The sequence below is a fragment of the Cercospora beticola genome, chromosome 5 (genome assembly GCF_033473495.1).
Source record: "Cercospora beticola chromosome 5, complete sequence".
In the NCBI taxonomy this organism is placed as follows: Eukaryota; Fungi; Ascomycota; class Dothideomycetes; order Mycosphaerellales; family Mycosphaerellaceae; genus Cercospora; species Cercospora beticola.
In genome coordinates this window covers 2,485,864-2,505,662 of record NC_088939.1, presented here as the reverse complement: position 1 = coordinate 2,505,662, position 19,799 = coordinate 2,485,864, and the positions used below count along the sequence as shown (strand labels likewise).

The 19,799-nt window shown below is 53.4% G+C and overlaps 9 protein-coding genes across 9 annotated transcripts; 6 read left to right on the top strand and 3 right to left on the bottom strand.

The window, feature by feature from the left end:
- Positions 1-321: 321 nt before the first annotated feature.
- Positions 322-1,518, top strand: RHO25_008232 (uncharacterized protein; the record flags this gene model as incomplete). Its single annotated transcript, XM_023600372.2, has 3 exons — positions 322-597; positions 650-1,036; positions 1,087-1,518. The coding sequence occupies 3 exons, from the start codon at positions 322-324 to the stop codon at positions 1,516-1,518; spliced, it is 1,095 nt and encodes a 364-aa protein (XP_023449812.1).
- Positions 1,519-2,169: 651 nt separating this feature from the next.
- On the top strand, positions 2,170-4,098 carry RHO25_008231 (uncharacterized protein; the record flags this gene model as incomplete). Its single annotated transcript, XM_023600371.1, has 1 exon — positions 2,170-4,098. The coding sequence occupies one exon, from the start codon at positions 2,170-2,172 to the stop codon at positions 4,096-4,098; it is 1,929 nt and encodes a 642-aa protein (XP_023449811.1).
- Positions 4,099-4,181: 83 nt separating this feature from the next.
- On the bottom strand, positions 4,182-5,555 carry RHO25_008230 (uncharacterized protein; the record flags this gene model as incomplete). The annotated part of the gene is made up of 1 exon (XM_023600370.1): positions 4,182-5,555. The coding sequence occupies one exon, from the start codon at positions 5,553-5,555 to the stop codon at positions 4,182-4,184; it is 1,374 nt and encodes a 457-aa protein (XP_023449810.1).
- Positions 5,556-7,376: 1,821 nt separating this feature from the next.
- On the top strand, positions 7,377-8,375 carry RHO25_008229 (uncharacterized protein; the record flags this gene model as incomplete). Its single annotated transcript, XM_023600369.2, has 1 exon — positions 7,377-8,375. One exon carries the CDS (start codon positions 7,377-7,379, stop codon positions 8,373-8,375), a length of 999 nt encoding a protein of 332 aa, XP_023449809.1.
- Positions 8,376-8,858: 483 nt separating this feature from the next.
- VMA6 (H(+)-transporting V0 sector ATPase subunit d) lies at positions 8,859-10,140 on the top strand (the record flags this gene model as incomplete). The annotated part of the gene is made up of 4 exons (XM_023600368.2): positions 8,859-8,879; positions 8,946-9,048; positions 9,108-9,997; positions 10,057-10,140. 4 exons carry the CDS (start codon positions 8,859-8,861, stop codon positions 10,138-10,140), a joined length of 1,098 nt encoding a protein of 365 aa, XP_023449815.1.
- Positions 10,141-10,535: 395 nt separating this feature from the next.
- On the top strand, positions 10,536-11,843 carry GCN5 (histone acetyltransferase; the record flags this gene model as incomplete). Its single annotated transcript, XM_023600367.2, has 1 exon — positions 10,536-11,843. The coding sequence occupies one exon, from the start codon at positions 10,536-10,538 to the stop codon at positions 11,841-11,843; it is 1,308 nt and encodes a 435-aa protein (XP_023449730.1).
- A 429-nt stretch (positions 11,844-12,272) lies between these two features.
- RHO25_008226 (uncharacterized protein) lies at positions 12,273-13,518 on the bottom strand (the record flags this gene model as incomplete). The annotated part of the gene is made up of 2 exons (XM_023600366.2): positions 12,273-13,304; positions 13,360-13,518. 2 exons carry the CDS (start codon positions 13,516-13,518, stop codon positions 12,273-12,275), a joined length of 1,191 nt encoding a protein of 396 aa, XP_023449814.1.
- Positions 13,519-14,686: 1,168 nt separating this feature from the next.
- Positions 14,687-15,524, bottom strand: RHO25_008225 (uncharacterized protein; the record flags this gene model as incomplete). Its single annotated transcript, XM_065603043.1, has 2 exons — positions 14,687-14,731; positions 14,934-15,524. 2 exons carry the CDS (start codon positions 15,522-15,524, stop codon positions 14,687-14,689), a joined length of 636 nt encoding a protein of 211 aa, XP_065459115.1.
- Positions 15,525-16,608: 1,084 nt separating this feature from the next.
- RHO25_008224 (uncharacterized protein) lies at positions 16,609-18,597 on the top strand (the record flags this gene model as incomplete). The annotated part of the gene is made up of 2 exons (XM_023600365.2): positions 16,609-16,786; positions 16,835-18,597. 2 exons carry the CDS (start codon positions 16,609-16,611, stop codon positions 18,595-18,597), a joined length of 1,941 nt encoding a protein of 646 aa, XP_023449813.1.
- Between the last annotated feature and the right edge of the window lie 1,202 nt (positions 18,598-19,799).

Sequence of the window (19,799 nt, the reverse complement as noted above, 5' to 3'; positions counted from 1 at the left end):
CACGCGACACGCGACTCACTGCGATGATTGACTCTCCTTCTTCGTTGCTGCTTGCGCAATCAAGTTCTGTTTCCTGTTCGCGTGCAGGATGGGCCAGCTGCCGAGACGCGAAATGAGAACGCCAATGTGGCTTACGGGCTGCGCCAGCCCTGCTGTTCGTCAGCCTATAGCGCCAAACTTTGACCTTTCTGGCCATCCTTCAGATGCTTATAGACAGGAGCGCGTCTCATCTCGCGTGGCCCATCTGCACTTCACCTCTCCTGCCAGGCTTGCCCGACGACGAGTTCTCTCTGACCACCAGACAACGAACACCAGAGCAGGATGGTCGGCCTCGGATCTGGAGACGAGGAGAAGCAGCAATACGACCTACCGCACGAGCCGTTCCGAGACCTCCGATCCAGCACAGAATCGAGTGCGAGTTCTTCCACCACATCAACCACTGCTGCACTCAAAGAGGGCCGGGACATTGAAGCACAGTCGGAGCAGACGGTAGCTGCAGAACATCATGTGCCGGCCCGCTCCAAGCTGCTGTTCCTCGTAGCATACTTTTTTCTCAACTTGTTCTTGACACTGTCAAACAAGTCTGTGCTGGGCACGGTGCGCAGGGATCCGCCCCAGTACTTGGACTCTCACGCTGACATGATCATAGGCTCGTTTTCCATGGCTTCTGACAGCCGTTCACTGTACGGCGACTTCCATAGGATGCTTCGCCATGCTGGGCTTCGGCCTTCTCAAGCTCTCAACGCTCGGCACGCGGGAAAACCTGACCCTCGTCGCCTTCTCCTTACTGTTTACCGTCAACATTGCGATATCGAACGTTTCTCTGGCAATGGTATCGGTGCCATTTCACCAGATTATGCGATCCACGACACCTGTCATGACCATTCTCATTTACCGGTTTGCATACGCCAGGACGTATTCTAGTCAGACTTATCTTACCATGATTCCGCTTATCTCCGGCGTGGCCCTTGCGACTGTTGGCGATTACTACTGCACGCTTGCTGGATTTACAATGACGCTCTTGGGCGTAGTCTTGGCGAGTTAGAATCTGATGAATGCTTCATGTTCCGGGCTAATAATTCCCAGGCGGCAATAAAGACAGTAGCTACCAACAGACTCATGACCGGATCTTTGAAGCTTTCTGCACTCGAGGTCCTCCTACGAATGTCACCCTTGGCGGCGATACAGTGCGTGGTATACGCCTATCTTACCGGCGAAGCAGACCAATTCCGGATAGCATACGCCGAAGGCCAATTCTCCAGTACCTTCGGCGCTGCACTGTTCCTCAACGCAATCACTGCGTTTTTCCTAAACATCGTTGGATTCCAGGCCAACAAAATGACGGGCGCCCTCACGATTACAGTGTGCGGGAATGTGAAGCAAGCGCTCACTATTCTGCTGGGAATTGTCCTGTTTCATGTCCAAGTCGGCGCTCTCAACGCATTCGGCATGCTCATCACGTTATGTGGAGCAGCTTGGTACAGCCAAGTTGAGTTGTCTTTGCGAGCGAAACGGTAGCACGCGTTGTGGAATCTCCATTGCATACTTAGCGATAGCGATCGTCTTCCAATGATACCCCAGAATTGTATATCATGAAATGTCCTGACCTTGCACCAATTTGACTTGTGCCGTGTTACCCGAATTGAGCAGCCACAGACGTTTTGTACGACTCGTACTTCTTCAACCGAAGCGACTGTAGGGGCAGAAGGGTGATGGGATCAGCGACAACAATTTAATGCAAAGACGCAACATGATCACAGGATTGATCTCTACGCACAAGACACAGACTTTGTGCACCGTGTCAGCGCGCTCAGCGTTGAGCAAGCGAAGGTTTTTGGCCGTCGTTGCCAGGACGTGGCTGCCACGCTTTTCGCCGTTGGCAAGTCATGTTGGCAGCCTTGGATCATGTGCCAAGGGCGGGAGAAAACTTTCTGCACCATTGGCCACTCCTATGCGAAACTATACCTCCTAGTCTATGCATGCACAATCTGTTTTGAGGTTCCAAGATCGAAATCGAAGGGCCTGTCGTCGTCGCCGACGTCCATGAACACGTGACAAGAATCTCACGCTAAGCCATTTCGGGCACATGTAAACTTTGATTCGCCTGCCAAAAATCTAGTACAAGATTCCGTGAAGTGGCTTTGAAAACCATTTGGATCCGAAATCAACATGGCACAGGATACTGCGGCAGAAAAGAAGCAGCCCAAATCTTTCGAAGCTCTGACACCCGAACTGTCGCAATGGATCCTCGACTTCACCACCGGCATGGGGTTTGCCCGAACTACTCCAGTACAAGCCATGGCGATTCCGCTCCTAATGGGCAACAAAGATCTGGTCGTCGAGGCAGTCACAGGAAGTGGCAAGACACTCAGTTTTCTCATCCCTCTTGTCGAGCGAATACTGAAAGCCGAAGAACCAAATAAGCGAGGTTACGTGCGATCAATAGTTGTCGCGCCTACCAAAGAACTCGCCAGCCAGATATACGACGTGCTCATCGGCCTCCTGGACTTTCACAAACCTTCCGCGGCCTATCTGAAGCAAGCAGCAAAACCCGAAGTGGACAGCGAAGATGAAGAAATGGAAGATGTTGAAGTCGAGCAGGTGCCACCGGGTCCTTATGCTGTACCGCAGTTGCTTGTCGGAGGCAGGACGAAGCTGGCAGAAGACCTTGCCACCTTTTCGCAACTGAATGCGAATATCCTCATTGGCACGCCGAAGCGAGTCTTGGAAGTTTTGCAATCTTCAAGGGTTATCATAAAGCGACATTGGTTCGACCTTCTGGTGCTGGATGAAGCAGATCGCTTACTCGACGCGAACTTCCAATCAGATTTGCAGCGAATACTCGAGATCGTGCCAAAAGAGCGACGAACAGGGCTTTTCAGTGCATCTGTCTCGGAAGCAGTAGATGAGCTCGTTCGAGTCGGCATGCGGTATCCCTTCAAGATCAGCGCGAAAGTGCGCAGCAAAAGCGGTGCACTAGACAAGCGAACACCTGAGAGTCTGAAGCTGTATCATCTTGTCACAAAGCAGTCGCTCCGCATACCTCATCTCAAGCACATTCTGGAGCGAAGTAAAGCAGAAAAGGCGATATTGTACGTTTCGACTCGAGCTGGCGTGGACTACTGGAATCATATTTTGCAACCACTTCTTGGAATGTCAGTATATCCCCTACATGGCGACCACAAGGCGGCAATACGGATGAAGAACCTTCAGCGCTTTCGCGACTCAGTGTCGCCAGCGATTCTGCTTACCACGGACGTCCTAGCTCGAGGGATCGACATCCCGGATATTGATCTGGTTGTTCAGCTCGACCCACCGAAGCAGCCCAAAGACTTTATACACCGCTGCGGTCGCTCTGGTCGAGCAGGAAAGCGCGGCATGGCAATCACGTTCTTGAGCGAGGGTGGTGAAGAAGACTATGTCAAATATCTCAGCCTACAGGGCACCCCACTCGAGCCCTACCCTAATCCACCCAACCTGTCCGATGCAGATGCGAAGGAGACTATTGATGCGATCCGCAGAGTATTGGTACAGAAACGAGAACTCCACGACCGCTCACAAAAGGCATTCGTTAGCTGGATTCAGGCATACAGCAAGACCTTGCCCACAGACATCTTCAGCGTGCGAAGACTAGACTGGATCGAAGCCGGAAAGGCATGGGGTCTCCTTCGCTGGCCAAAGATGCCAGAACTGAAACGACATTTTCCGGAAGCAGTCACAGACAGGTCACATGGCCTCGACCTGCCTGCAGATTTTGACCTCAACAACGTAGCATATGCCGACAAGGTGCACGAAGCGCAACGACAAGCAGACAATGAAGCTCGTGCTCGCGGCGAGAAACCCCAGCTATCATCACAACTTCGAGGAAAACTTGCTGCGGCGAAGCAGAGAAAAGAAAAAGCATGGACAAAGCAGAAGGGCGCCAAAGCCGTGCGGGAGGAGAGGAGGGAGAGAAAAGAAGTCAGAAGAAAGGCGGAGAGCCATTCGAAGATGAGTGAAGCCGATAAGGCGAAAGAGCGGGAGCTGGAAGCGCTGATCAGCAAAGTCAGAGCTCAGAATGCCCAAGCTAAGGAGGATTTCGAGGGGTTCGACGATTAGAGGCTGAGAATAGATGAGTGACCAGGAAGTGCGGTCGTGGACCTCACGCGTGTGCTTCGATAGATCGGACTGGTGCATGAACCTCAGCGTGCATCCGCCCTGCTTGCATCCGAGTCTGAAATGCGGGCGGCTCTTCTAGTGCTCTTGCTTACCCTGCCAGGATGATCATTGCGGATGTGGCCTGCCAAGCTTGGTGCGCTCCTACATGATTTCTTACACTCAGCCACGACGCATTTATGTTTGTTGTGCTCTGCGTGGGTCCTGTGATGCCCAAAGCGGTCTGCGGTAGTCTTGAATGTCTGCTTACTTCCGAGAGACAGGCGAAACTTGCAGGAAAAGGTGCCATCTGGCAGTCGCTTGTGCGATGATCTGCATTTCTTCGTAGATCTCATGTTGAGGAAGGTGTTAGGACAGCCCAATAACTCTGCATATGGACACGGAATGCGCATTTCGGGATGTGCATACAGATGCTCCACGGCATCCTCTGTGGTGTCGAAGCTTTCGTCACAGTTGGCATGGGCACTAATGGGGCATGGATATCGACCGTCCGCGGTTGCAAAGTTGTGCATCTCCCCCAAGTGAATCCTGAGATAGCACACGGAGTTGAACCACCTGCCACAGCCCTCGCGCAAGCATCGGACGCGCTGCTCTTCTCTGACAGGGTTGTGGTCTGTGGTGTCGCAGTCGTTTGGATCATTTGCGGCACCATCGTTCGTAATGCTAGTGCTTGCATTGCCTGTGACGCTCGAGAAGCTGGCGCGGGCATCGCTCGTGATGTCACTGCTGGCAATGCTCGCGCTGCTCCCATTGCCATTGTTCGTGGTCGCTTGAACGGGAGTCTGCTCGGTCACCTGAGCGATGAAGTCCTTCGCCTGTTGTATTATGACTCCTTTGGGTGCAGTCTTACGCACAACCGAACGGTGTTTGTCCCGACTCTCTGTGACAGTGGAGTCGTCTTGCATGTCCGGCTCATGCGCTTCGTCGGCAAGGCGACGGATCGCGTCTCCTATAGTGTTTGTAGCTGTTGGAGTCGTTAGGCAGCTCGAAGCATCGTCGTATGACGCGGATACAAGAGCCCGGCGCATGACTTTGCCATTCCAGCTCTTGCTGTGACTAATGACATGAACAGTATCGAGCAGGGTGAGTCCCCGAGTTCTATTCATCATAGCGAGGCCTACGTCGATTGCAAAGTCGAGGGCTCGCATTTCGTTGGGTGACTGTCCCGTATGAAACTCGGCTTTTTGGGCGTGGGGAATGGGGACTCCCAGTCGATATCCATAGTCGCGCTGGTGGATAGTGAAGTTGACTGGAAACGCTTCCTTCGAGTATGAAGCGACATCAGCCGCAACAATGACCTCCGTTGCATTTTCGAACATCTCCTTGATCTGGTACGCTCCTGCGGCAAGTTTCACTGGTGCTGTGCAGACAGATTGACACCATGCGGCAAACTCCACCATGCGTGCAGTCGCAGCATCACCCCGCCTTTGAACGGCGTCGTTGTAGGTCGGCCTGCGTTTCGCCGTGGTAGTGACTATGGATTACCTATCAGAGAAGAACATTGTGTTGTCCCGGTCGCATAGGTATGCAGCTCAGAACAGTGCTAAGAAAGGGCTGTCATTGCGTCTCGTACTTGGATAGCTCGACTCAAGGCAGAGTTTAGTAGTAAATGAACACTTAGATGGTGCCGTGAAATCTTTGGGCTGAATGTATCCGCGGCCTGAGCGAAAAAGTATTAGACGGATGTCGCGGACCATCTTCGAAAACTCCATTCTAACCTTGTTACAGTCTCAACCATCACACAACGGCTCCAATCCGAGCTGGATAGCGTCCTGTAATGGCGGATCCGGACTCGCCGCTGGCGCTACGTGTGGGAGGTCGCAGCTTTCACCAACGCTCTGTTGATGAATTGCAGACAGAAGATGGCTGGTGGTCTTGGGAGCCCCTCCAGTAAGTATGCAAGCTTTTCCTCTGGTGTGGAGCGGTGTACTCCGTCGAATATCACCATCTCGTGGTCGTAGCTTGAGAACCACTTAGGATAGCCATGAAAATCAGGCGATGATGGACTGGTATGGTGTTGAACTTCGCGACGCTGGTCACCTCAACGGCTTCACGTTAGTGACTAATGTACAGAGTGAGAGGGTGATATGTGCACGCTCGACGGAGCTGTCTTCAGGCCTCCCGCGAGGTCTCTCGCGTTGCGGACGAACTTGGCATTCATCATTTCCAGTACCAAGGTCCTTTCGTCATGCTTCCTATTGTTCAGAGTGCTGACATTCAGATTGTTCCACTGGTAAGAACCTGTTCGCTGATTCTCTGCAGATTTCGTGGCAGTCAGACATCTTCGTTGGCATCCTTCGGTGCATCTATATTCGCGGGTTTAGGAAAGTCTGCCGCTCACGCTGCTTGTTCAGGTTGATTGAGAGGAGACGTCGGGCCATCGTGATAAGAACGATGGAGGTGGAGCACATTCGTCAGGCTTCGACTGAAGTTCTGTGGTGAGATCAGTTGACGTTGTTGGTTGCTGGGATGCCAGCCGCCCTGTTTTGCTGCCTGCCGACGATAGCCCGATGTGAGGTGTAATCATCTCCAGCCCTCTGTCTCTGCCGCCCACTTGGAGACCGCCTTTCCCTGGCAGAGAGCTTGTGTGCCTGCGGCTTCTTTAGCTTTGCTTTGAGCTGCATGTGAGATGGAGTGCCTGAGTCGTGATTCGCGGGCACTCAGCGTGTAGAACTGAGCACGCTAGTTACGCAATCCTGGCAAGCTGGCACAGCTGGGGTAGGAGCGTCGATCACAGTGGTCCACGAGGCGGCCGCAGGCGCCATTGGTCGCGCGTGTTGAATGCCCTTCCCTTCGCTCTTGTTTCCAGCTCAATTGTCTCTTTCTCTTTCTCTTTCCCTCTACCACAACCTCGTGCAACCCATCCCACGCGACACGGCGCCTCACCACACATTGGTACACGAGCATCACGAATAACCAAGACCTTGCTGTCTCATCAGCCGCGACTACCTCACCTCACCGTCGCCCTACCATACCGATCAGCTGCATTCACTCCACATCTGCATTGGCTTGAGATCCTCAGCTCATTTCTCGATCCACAATCAAACCATCGACTTCCGCGACTACCCTCACGATCCGGCATCATAGGAGGCTCACCGGCTCTAGCAGACCTTGTGCACAGGTTACAGGCGCAGGATAAGCAACCGATTTCATTTGATACTGACCCACAGTCGTGTTTCTCGACCAAACATTGCAGTAGCACCCTGTCACCCGCTATCACGATGTCGAACAGTTTCTCCAACTCACCAACGGTTGTGCTGCCGCCTTCGGCACCCAGTTCATACTTCGCCAATAGCCACTATGTTCAGCAGCAAGATAGCAATGCCCACATGCTCAATGGCATTAGCCCCACGGGTCTGGCGAACGCGAACGCATTCAAATCAAATGCCACCACTCCAGGCTCGATCGCAGGTCGCAAGCGTTCTCGCGGCGACATCTTCTCGCAAGACGACGAAGAGGAAGAACATCTCGAAGACGGTTCGACTGTCACTCCTGGCAATGATGGTGGCCCTGTCAAACCTCGAGGCAAGCCAGTTTACGGCCCAGGAATGCAGATATTCTATCCTGAAGATGAGGGCTACGTCCAAGCTGCTGAGTCGCAATCGCATATCGAAAAAGAAGAGCTCGACGCCCGCCGCCCATTCGCTCTGGCGCACTCGAAGCGTCCCAGCGTGACGTCCCGCAAGTCACAGCGCATGGGCCCTAGTGCCGCTGGTCCAGACGACCTGGCTCAGCTGGTTCTCCCACCGACTATGAGAGAAGCGACCAATGAGCCACTGATCGATGAAGCCACTCGTCGTTTGGGTATCAGTTGGACGCGTATGGATACCAGTGAGGGCCGTCAAATCAACCAGAGAGCGTACTCGAAATGGATCAGCAACCATTACCCACAACTCAACGATGTCTCCATCTGGTTTGAGAACAGCTCGATCCCCGGATATCTCGTGGCAGCTCTGAACGCCTACAACGGACAGCACGAGTACTACATCTTCTCTGAAGACCTGACCGAGGCCCGTTTGGTGACCACCGACCCAAGTCAACTTATTCCGCGCCTCCAGATGTTGCCGGCTCTTCATCTTGCGGCCCCCGGAGGATGCATCAGAGCTGAAACAGATCCGATCACCGCCGACCAGAATGAAGTCACCAGCGCCATGGTTGACAGCTTGCAAGCCTACAGTCAACCAAACGGATGTGCAGCTCATGCGATGGAGCTGGACTGATCGTGCGTGGCTGGAGACGAGCTTCAACTTACTGCACCACTTGCCTTCGACCGATACAAAACGTGTGCTTCACTAAAATCATCCGATTTGGGCGGTCAAGTCCTTCAAAAGTCGACTCGCGCTCGAGCGCTGGAGTTGGGGTTATTTTGCTGAGATCTGCTTCGCGTTCGTTTTCCGTGAGGCTCTACTGGGGCTGAGCCTGCGGCATATGCTGTGTGTTACTATTTGCTGCTGTTACAAAGTGTACTATAACATCAATCAAATACGATTTTATGACCAAAATTACTCAATCAAGTACGCGTGCAATACTTCTCTGTCTTATGTTCAGTCTCTTGTGCGCGAGTGCCTACATGTAAACTTGACGCTGTGTCGATCGTCCGCCAGCAGGCCCGAGCTCTTTGACGCTCGCACCTCTACTTTAGCTGCACACAGCAGTGACCTCGTGCACCACCACTTCCACGAAACACTTCGAATACCGCAATCATGGCTGAAGGAATGTTCTACGTGAGTGTGGCCATATCCATCATCTCCGCCGGCGAGCTGTAACTGACGGTGGCGGCTTCTATACAGAATGCGACCAACGGCTACGTCGAGGGCATCGTGCGTGGCTACCGGAGCGCACTGCTCACCGGCCAGAACTACGGCAACTTGACACAATGCGAGAATATCGACGGTATGACATTGAAGAGGCTGCCAGTTGTGCAGACGGAACAGACACTGAGAGCGCGCCAGATGTCAAACTACAACTCGGACCTGCGTACGGCGACTACCTCGCCTCCCTCCCACCAAACCCATCCACATCCGCTCTCGCCGATAAAACGCTCGACAAGCTCGTCGCCGAGTTCCGCTACGTCCAGGCCCAGGCCACGGGGAGCCTCGCGAAGTTCATGGAGTACCTGACATATGCCTACATGATTGACAACGTGGCGCTTCTCATTACGGGCACTCTACACGAACGCGATACGAAGGAACTGCTGGAGCGCTGTCATCCTCTGGGCTGGTTTGAGACGATGCCAGTGCTGTGCGTGGCCACGAACATCGAAGAACTGTACAACTCAGTCTTGATCGAAACTCCGCTGGCGCCTTACTTCAAAGGTAGCATCAGCCACCAGGATCTCGATGAGCTGAACATCGAGATCATTCGAAACACACTGTACAAGAACTACCTCGAAGACTTCTACAGATTTGTGAACGAGGAGCCAGGGATTAGTGGTACTCCCACGGCGGGAGTAATGAGCGAAGTGCTGGAATTCGAGGCGGACAGGAGATCAATAAACATCACAATCAACTCCTTCGGGACAGAACTTTCGAAGCAGGACAGAAAGAAGCTATACCCTAACTTTGGCCGATTGCATCCAGAGGGCACTTTGATGCTGAGCAGAGCGGACGATGTGGAGGGCGTGCGGATAGCAGTCGATGGCGTCTCTGACTACCGAACCATGCTGGATCAGACGGGGATGGGCGGCAACTCTCTGGGCAACCAGTCTGGCGGTATTGGAGGCGATGAGGGGAAGAGTCTGGAGGATCTGTTCTACCAGAAGGAGATGGAGATCGCGAAGTTGGCCTTTACCTACCAATTCACGCATGCAGTCGTGTATGCTTGGGTCAAGCTGAGGGAGCAGGTGAGTTTATCTTCAGAACGAGTTCACATTAATGAAGAGCCTACTGACATTCTTGACAGGAAATCCGGAATATCACATGGATTTCGGAATGCATTGCGCAGAACCAGAAGGACAGGATTAACAACTTTATCAGTGTATTTTGAGCATAGCAGGAACAAGCTTTGGCGCTCGGGGTTCTGGTTCTGTATAGTGCTGAGGAGGTACATGAGCATAGAATGGTAGCAATCAACAGATGAAACCTGTATCAGTAAAGGCGCTGCCTGATCCGCTCATGATATTCCCCACAGAGACGTCCAGAGGGTGGTGCACTCGCAGAGATTCAGTCGTCCTGTTCACAGTCTCACATAGTATCCGCATGCATCTGAGTGAGTGCGTGACTGCCTGATTTGCTGATTTGAGTGCAGAAGTGAAGGCGTGCCAGCTGCTTTCACATGACTGGCGGCAGGGATCGGCCACTTCTCCGCCGATTGCAGCTCGACGCGCCACCACTTGCGACACTTCGAGGATACAGTACCGATAGCCGCATAAGATATTGAGCATGGCCAGCGTGAAGGAGGAGAAGCGCAAGGCTGAGGAAGGCATCAACGGCCACGATGCTAAGCGCATCAAACCGTCTGTGTCGCCTCCGCCGGCGTCGCACGAAGAGGAGCGCGACGAGGACGAGGACGACGGAACCTTCACGATCAATCACGCCGCGTACCCCGAGAAGCCCGCAGTCGTCGAGGAGCGCAATGGCGATATCTCGTTCTATGTCGTCAACAATGACGGCAAGCCCTCGTCGCACATCATCCTCACCGGCCTCAAATGCATCTTCCAGAAGCAGCTCCCCAAAATGCCCAAGGACTACATTGCGCGACTCGTCTACGATCGAACCCACCTGAGCATAGCAATCGTGAAGCGCCCTCCAGCCGGCTCGTTCGCAGAAGCAAGCGGCCTGCCCGGAGAAGTGGTGGGCGGCATCACATATCGGCCCTTCAAAGGCAGGCAGTTCGCCGAGATTGTCTTCTGCGCAATCAGCTCTGATCAGCAGGTGAAAGGATACGGCGCACATCTCATGAGCCATCTTAAAGACTACGTCAAGGCTACCAGCGATGTCATGCACTTCCTGACCTACGCCGACAACTATGCGATTGGTTATTTCAAGAAACAAGGATTTACAAAAGAGATCACATTGGACAAGCCCAAGTGGATGGGATATATCAAGGATTACGAGGGTGGTACCATAATGCAGTGTTCCATGCTGCCCAAAATCCGCTATCTCGAATCAGGGCGAATGCTGCTAAAACAGAAAGCTGCTGTTCATGCAAAGATCCGAGCAGTATCAAAGAGCTACGAGGTTCACCAACCCCCTAAGGCTTGGAGGAACATCAAACCCGGCCAGCCTCTACCTGAGATTGATCCACTATCCATTGACGCAATCAAAGCGACAGGTTGGTCACCCGACATGGACGCACTCGCACGCCAACCTCGGCGCAATCCTTCACACAGCCTTCTACTTGGCCTGCTCTCAGCCCTGCAAACAAGCAGCTCAGCATGGCCTTTCCTCCAGCCTGTCAACGGCGAGGAAGTTCACGATTACTACGAAGTCATCAAAGAACCCATGGACCTCAGCAGCATGGAACAAAAGCTGGACAAGGACCAATACGAAACCGTGGAAGACTTCGTCAAAGACGTCCTACTCATCGTGCGGAATTGCAAACGCTACAACGCCGAAACAACACCATATGCCAAAGCTGCCAATAAGCTGGAGAAGGAAATGTGGAAGAAGATTCGCGAAGTGCCGGAGTGGTCGTACCTGGAACCGGAAAGTTTTGAGAGCACGAATCGAAAGCCGGAGGATCAGTAGGAAGTTCCACCTCCAACGCGAGCTGCTCCACCGGATCCTCCTGATATAGGGCGGCGCAAGGTCCAGAAGGAGCGAGCCACGGGGCTTGACAGGAATGGGAAGCCCAGTGTACGTGGCCGGAGAGGGCGACCCCCTGGTCCTCGGTAAATACTCTGCTTCTGAGGCTATCAATATATTGCATGATAGACGACTTGATAACATTGAATGAAATACGACTGCCTTTGATTGAGGTAGTAGCAAAACAGCTTGACCAGAATTACATGGCGTCACATTCATTTCTTCACCACGCATGAGCGCAAAATCGTAGCTAATGAGCATACTCTCAACACAGCGGCGTTTCTAAAGCTTTGCAATCCCGAATATCAGACATGCATTCGCATAAGTCATCAATCATCAGCATATCATACACCATCGTTCTGATCAGCACATTCACACCATCGCCTCATCTCCTAATTTCTCATCCATAACCACCCCCTCATCTATAGCCTTCCCCTCTCCCCAACCCTCGTCTTCCACTGCACTCCCCTCCTCTCCCACCACCAAAGCCGGCCGATCAATCAACTCCACCTCATGCATCCTCCCTTCCGCATCCTTATACACAACTTTATCCCTCGTAGTCTCTTTCGGGATACTATGCTGAAACGTCACAGTCGAGTCTCCCACCCCAACATGCAACCCCGGCGACTCATTATTGATCTTGTCTTCGTCTTCCTTACGACGTGCAGCCCTGTGAGCACCGAAACTTTTGTTCGGGATTTCTAGTGTTGTGGTTTGCATTTGTTGTTGTTGATGTGTTAGACCTGAACGTCTCCGGTCTTCTTCGGTGAGGATTTCTTCTGCGGAGTTGTTGTTGTTGTGGGGGAGGATGGTGGATTTTTTGAGGCGGAGGGGAATGTAGGTGAGGAGATTGGAGAGAGGGGGGAGGCAGATGAGGATTATGCTGAGGTTGACTTGGAGGATTGTCCAGCTTGTTGGTTGAATGAGTGAGGATGTGAGCGTGGCTGGTACAGAAGAGCTTGTCGGTGTCGTTGGAGAGACGATTGTGCGACCTAAGGTACAGATAATGACAGCCAGCCCGGTAGTGTAGATGCAGATGAGTCTGAGGTTCTGGGCCTTGGACAGCTTTGCTGCGAGGAGAGGCGGGACCGGGAGGAAGAGGAGGGCGACGCTGTAGATCAGTTCTAAAGCGCTCGACGCTCGTTGCAGGGTTGCGATGTTGAGGCATTGACCTTGTTTTCCGTAGACAGAATTCCAGATCGAGGCGACCGGGGTGCATTGGAGGACTGTCGCCAATTCGGTGGCGACGAATGTCAAGCTGAGTAGGCCAATAAATGCCCAACACAGTGATCGATACGCGGTGCTGACAGCAGGCGAGGGAAGAATCCGGAGGTAGAGTAAGACCAAAGTGACTTTCGTGCCGAACAAAATGAAGTGTTCCAGTAATGTGAAGGCGTAGAACAGCTGTGAACGTTAACAACAATCGAAAAGCGATCATGTGTCTGGACAGTCCTCTCACCTTGGCGAACTCATTCAGCTGATCGATGCTGAACAGATAGCTCTCTGCACCGAGCCCATTGGCTATGGCAAGATGAATGCATATTGTTGAGCCAACAAGAGCAGCATAGCAGGAGAACACCATCCAGTCGTCGACACGGAATCTGCTTTTGCTCATCATACGTGAGACTGATCGGCCCAAGACGAAGGCTGTCGCGACCCCGAACGATGTCCATGACAAGATCTTGATCGCGACAGAATGGTTACTTTGCGAGGTATCGCAAGTTTTCGCGTTGAAAGCTTGCGATTCTACGCACGTTAGCAAGTTTCAAAGCTATGATCAGGATATGAAATACCCAGATGCTCAGCGATCGTGCAATTGCTTGCGACGCATACATCGAGCATGTCTTGCAGGCCATTGGAAACACAAAAGCATAGGTCTGTGTCTGAAGCACAGTTATACACTGGCAGTATAACGTCGTGGCATCTTTGCTGCAGACGTGTCAATTCATTTCCCACATGTGATGTACTTCCGATGCGATGCGTACCACGCAGGTCGACAATCCATCGTTCTGGCGAGTCTCGATCGCGCTCACATGCGTGATCCAGCTCATGCAGGAAAGAATTAGTGAGAGCAAAGATAACGAGCCTCTCATTTTGACGAGAAAGCAGCGTATAAACCGTGAGAGGAAGCTGAGCTGACCTTGGCAAGCGACGTCGACAAGTGAAGTACAACCAACAGCTGTGGCTGCCATCTATGATCGACAAGCAGATCCATAGCTGGCCATGTGCGAAAGCAGCGATGAATCCGCCGATACCCTATATTCGATGCTGTAGATAATATCTTCGGCATATATAGAAGTTGTAGAAGTCTCCAAGAACCAGAATTCGAATCCAATCGCCGCTCGGAGCGCGATCTGTAGGTGTATTTGACTCGAGTGGACTTGAAGTAAAGCGCCACAGGTGTAGTCTTGACAAGCTCATGCACATGCGCGTCGGCTGAGTCCAGTCGGCTGGGACTTCATCATGGCCTTGCTCAGTGTTTCCGTGTGTGTAGACTATGCTGGGATGCATTATCGACAAGTACACCGCGCCCGCGATTCTATTGAAAAGGACATGCGTATGCCGCAGCATAATTCGCGACTGCGAAGGCACTCTTTCTTCTGCATCAGTGCAGCGAGCTCAGCGGTCGTGCGGAGGTCTGTGTATATGTCGTATCCCTGCAAATATCGTGCATTGACATCATGCATCCCATATGTGGTATTGGCATGACTCGTACAGCTGCATAAGCATACGGCATTGTCTTCGCTTGTGAAATGATCAGAGGCCGAAAGCTCGCAACGATGGCGTCAAACTGCGCGCCAACGCTTTGCTCTGGAGATAGCGCTGAAAGCCTGTACTCCTAGTAAGCAGTCGAACACATATTTCCTCCCAGCACGCAGTGATCCAGCGTCCTCTTTTCAGAAAGTCGAGAAGATTTTGTTTAAAGCTGGCGTGAAAGCATGCTCAACCTGAGAGCCGGTTGAGCTATCATATGGCCCCAGCGTTGGTCATCATTGGGTTCAGGATTGATGATAGAAAACACAGTCTACTTACTCTGCGCTTTGGCATGAATTCAACCCGATGGTGCTGATCGAACCTACCGCCCGTCATGGCATGAGGGTTTTGCAGCCCAGCGTGAAATGGATTGTCGGCCAGGAGTCCGGGCAAGCCGGGCTCTACAGTGAAGCCTTTTTCGAGGACTCCTCCCGCTCCAGGTACAGTCTTGAAGCCAACACGCAGCCAATACTCGCCTGTCTCTGCTGTCGAGTACACAGTATTGAGACGGAGTGCTCCTCGTTGCTTGACCAGATCTTTCATCGCCTTGGTGACTAGAGTGCTCAGACCCGTGCGGCGATGGGTAGGATGTACGCAGACGCAACACAGCTCCCAATCTTCGACCACAGAGGATTTGTGATCTTCATTCCTTACGCGCTGCTCCGCGGGAACGTTGTGAGCACTGGCACCTTCATTACTACCGCTTGCGGCGTTCGCGGCGTCAATCCAGTTTGGACCACGGAAAGGGACCACTCCTGCGCACGCGACAGGATTGTTTTCCAAAAGGGCGACCGCAAGGGCACCCTCAGATCCAAGTCGCCAGCCAGTCTCTCTGCTGCAATATCCGGGTCCAATGGCAGACGTGTCCATGTGGGCGGAAATGCAGAATGATCCTTATTCTGAAAGGCCGCGTTGATGGTGAGGTGCAACGCCGCCCACCATGTCTGCTCCGACAGGGCGTTTCCTGGTACGAGGACGATACGGGGGTCTGCCATAACCGGCGTGGCAGACGAAAGAGGTCCTTGGAGCGTCGTTTCTGCTTACGAGTCTAGGCAACGGCTGTGGGCTTCGCCAGAACTTAGCTCTTTTGGCTGGCTAGGAGAGGAAAGGCGTTTCATTTTGGAAGTGCACAAGCCGTACTCGGATAGGCGAAGATTCGTGAGGATTCCGGCGTGAAGGCGTAGGCCGCGCACGTTGGCTCCACCTCATGTCCGAGCAGCCAACAATGGTATAGGCTTTGACAGATGCAGGTGCAGAGCTGCCAAACAGGTGTTGCCCAACATCGCGGGACCGGAGGAGCGACGCGCTGTCTTCGGCGGGCGGCGGCTGTGCGAACTCTGCGTCAAAAATAGCCTGTATCGAATGACACGTTCGACGCTGATGACCTGATGATTTCTGTTGCCCGGCTAGATGAGGCGACGAGGAGACGTGGTGGCGATGGGTCAGCGCGGAGGAGGTGATGTGATTGACGGTTGTACAAGAAGACGCGTACAGACGGTGTCGCGCTCGAGGCGAGGTGTCAGGCGTGTGAAGCACAGGACTCGCGGATCGACACAGGCACTAGACCCCGACTAGCGCCAGCCGTGCCTGCCGACTACTGACTGCTGTGACGTACCTTCTTCGCCTGCGTCCGGCCTTCCGCTGCGCTGCGTGGTGGATGAGGTGAGCAGGCAATCAGCACAAAGGTCACGACCTGCTGTGCCGCCTGCGCTGGAAGATTGCCTGCTGAAAACGTTGGACTGGACGATTGCGCCGTGGTTCGGTAGCTTCGAGACAAGCACACAAACACGGCTGGCCAAGAGATCGACAGGTGCTGCGCAGCTGCTTTTCCCTCAGATCAGCACACCCGGGCCCTCGGACTGCCTCTACTTCTACCCTCCTCCTCACCGTACCTGGACCTGTGAATGCCGACGCAAGGACTGCGCTTGTTGCAGCGCAGAGCGGCACCTGTGCCATGTGGCAGCGAGTCAAAACCGGCTCCAAAGCATCTTTCGACAGAGCGTATGCTGCGCTAGATAAACTCGGCCCTCCAATAAATAAGCTGAGCAACAGACTGGGATCAGAGGCATTCTGGCCGACGACGTTAGATAAGGAGAGCGACAAGGCTGCGCGGATATTGAAGAGCTTCTGCAGTGAGTTGAGACATAAATGCGTGGCTTCCGCAGGCTAACGGTACGCAGAGGATGGCTTCTACGCAGAAGAGGATGTGGAGGCGGGTGATGGGCCGAAACAGAAGCAGAAAGTGTTGCAAAAGATACCCGAACATGTGATTCGCAATGCCAAAGGACTCGCCATCTTCACTACCATGAGGACGGGTTTGTGGATCAGCGGCGCAGGTGGCTCAGGCATATTGATCGCGAGGAAGGAAGATGGTACCTGGAGCCCACCGTCTGGCATCATGCTTCACACCGCGGGGCTGGGCTTCCTCGTTGGCGTCGACATATACGACTGCGTCGTGGTGATCAACTCGCAACGAGCGCTCGATGCCTTCACCAAAGTACGGTGCACACTAGGAGGCGAGATTTCCGCAGTCGCGGGCCCGTTCGGCGCTGGTGGGACTCTGGAAACTTCTGTTCACAAGCACCAAGCTCCGGTGTACACATATCTCAAAAGTCGCGGCTTTTACGCTGGAGTACAGATCGATGGCACAATTGTCATTGAACGAATGGACGAGAACGAACGCTTCTACGGACAAAAGCTTCCAGTAGCTGAAATTCTCGCTGGGAAAGTCCGCCATGCTCCTTACGAAATCAGGAGACTACTGGAGACCATCAAGGCTGCGCAAGGCGATACTGACATCGACGACAGTTTGATACCGACAGAAGCGGCGCCAGGCGACTACGAGATTGATGATGGGACTTCATTTGGTGTTCCAAAGATGGACGATCCGGACCCGTATGGCGTGCTGGCACTGGAGAAAGAAGGCATGACTCTCAAGGAGGCTGGTACGCACAAGAGAGCTTCTTGGGAGCAGTTTTCTTTCAACCCGGCCCCGACATCTCCCATATATCCGATATACACTCGGCAAAGCCAAGACTTGAGCGCACGCTCAACGAGCCGACGTAGTAGCTGGCGGTCGAGTGCGTTTAGCGCGGAACCGAAGACACCGAGCTCTCTGAGGAATAGTTTGGATCGGAGGCGCTCGCTTGTCGTAATGGCAGACACATCGACACAGACAGAACCCGCCGTTGACGTTCCTCCGTCACCAAGCAGGAGAAGCATAGGCGGCCACAGTCAGCATAGTAGCAAAGGCAGCATTTCGAACCTGAACACGTCGACTATGCAAGACGTCCCAGAGCATGAAGTTCTCACAACACCACACGCACAAGACGCGCCTGTCAACATCAGCACTGCGAATGGCTACACCACTCCTCCTCATACACCACCCGCGACGTCGGAAGCTCCTCACGATGTCTCTGACCACGAAGACGATCATTATGACGATGTACAGATCATTGAGCAACCGGTCGTGCACTCCGTTCAATCCGTGCAGCCTGTCACATCGCAGACCTTGTCCAAGGCGCGCATCGTCAATGTTCCCAAACGTTTACCGCCTAAGCTGCCTCCACGGAACCCAGGACGCAATGTCGCGGTCGATCAGTCCCCATTGTCTCGCACTCCTTCGCCGGAAAAGTTTCCAGCCACTGCTGCCGTGCAAAGCCTGCCCGCACGTACAGACGGAACCGTGGCTGATATTGATGTGGGGAGTCCTCAAGAGAAAAGCGCGGAGGAGTTGGTGCGCAACGCGGATCCCGTCAGCCCCATCTCTGAGGTGGGGGCGGAGATTATGACAGCCACAAAGCTTGAGGCAGTGAGTCTGCGTGGTGTCCAGAAGGAGCTGGACAAGGATCACGCCGTCTCGCCTATCACCACCGAGCAAGATGAGAAGCGTGGAACCACAGTACCGGAGGCGAAAGAGAAGATGCCAGGAGGCTTCGACTGAGAAGTTCCATTTCTTGCAATTATGGATAACGAATGATGAAAGGTCTTGGGTATGGATATAGCGGCAGCGAGGGCGTTACTTAAGGGGCATGTGTGCTCGTCTAATACCCCAGTCTCATGCATGGGATGCGGATGTCCGGCAGGATTGATTCCTGGTCATTATTGAGATCGTGTATAGGTTATTGTCAAGTCGTATTCCTGGTTGAGGTTGTGGGGACCATCTACCTGTTTCACAGCATGGCTCAGAGGCGCTAATCGTGCATGATCACATCCTCTCATCGCCCTGCTCGAGCAGATGTGTGTGGGGCACACAGGGCCCGATGAAGGTCTTGCAGTGCGCATTGGGCTGGTCCGATGGCTCAATGAGAACAATATAGGTAATGGTCGATACGTCGATACGAGTGGACGTGGAACTGCACCGGCCATTGCCAAGCACGGTGAAGGCGCTAGGCCACTTTTCGACGACACCTTTCACGAGCGTCGCTGCTCACTGCTCACACCACCGCAAAGGAAGTTCGTGATTTTTCTGCCCGAGCATACACTTTCATGACTGTCAAAAGAAAAGCATACACCCGCGTGCATAATCTTCCGGTCTCCCGCACGGATAAACATCGCAGCTCGAAACTCTGCTCGATAGGGCTCAGAACTTTGCTTCAAGCCTCGGTCACGCCACCCAGATCCATGGACTTGTAAGTGCGAGAGGGTTTGAGGCTGGCACCGAGGATACGGTTTTCCGCAGCAGCTTCGTCGGGGAGAGCAAAGCGGGGCGGCGATGATGTATTGCCCTGCTCAGCGATATCATACACACTGACGCTTGATGTTCTCCCATAACTTCATGCAGTGCAACCTTTCTTCAGAATCGCGTAGAATGTCCATTGGAAACCCCACCAAGGCACAGCCACGTCTTGCTCAGAGTCCGCTCGGGGATGGCGGAGCTACGACGCGCGCGCGCGGTAGGGCCGAAAGTTCCGTCGTCCAGCGGTAGACTGCACTGCAATAATGCGCAGCACTCCACGCTGGATGCATCTCAGAAAGCCGCGGTGGGCGTCGCTTCAGCTGCTCCATTCGGCGCGAGTGAGACCTGGCGTATCCACGGCACTTCAGCATGGCGGCCGATCTGAATGCCGGGAGCACAAGAGTCTGAATCAGGAAGCAGACGCCATCCTTCACGCTTGACGTGTCGATAAATACTGCAGCAGGAAG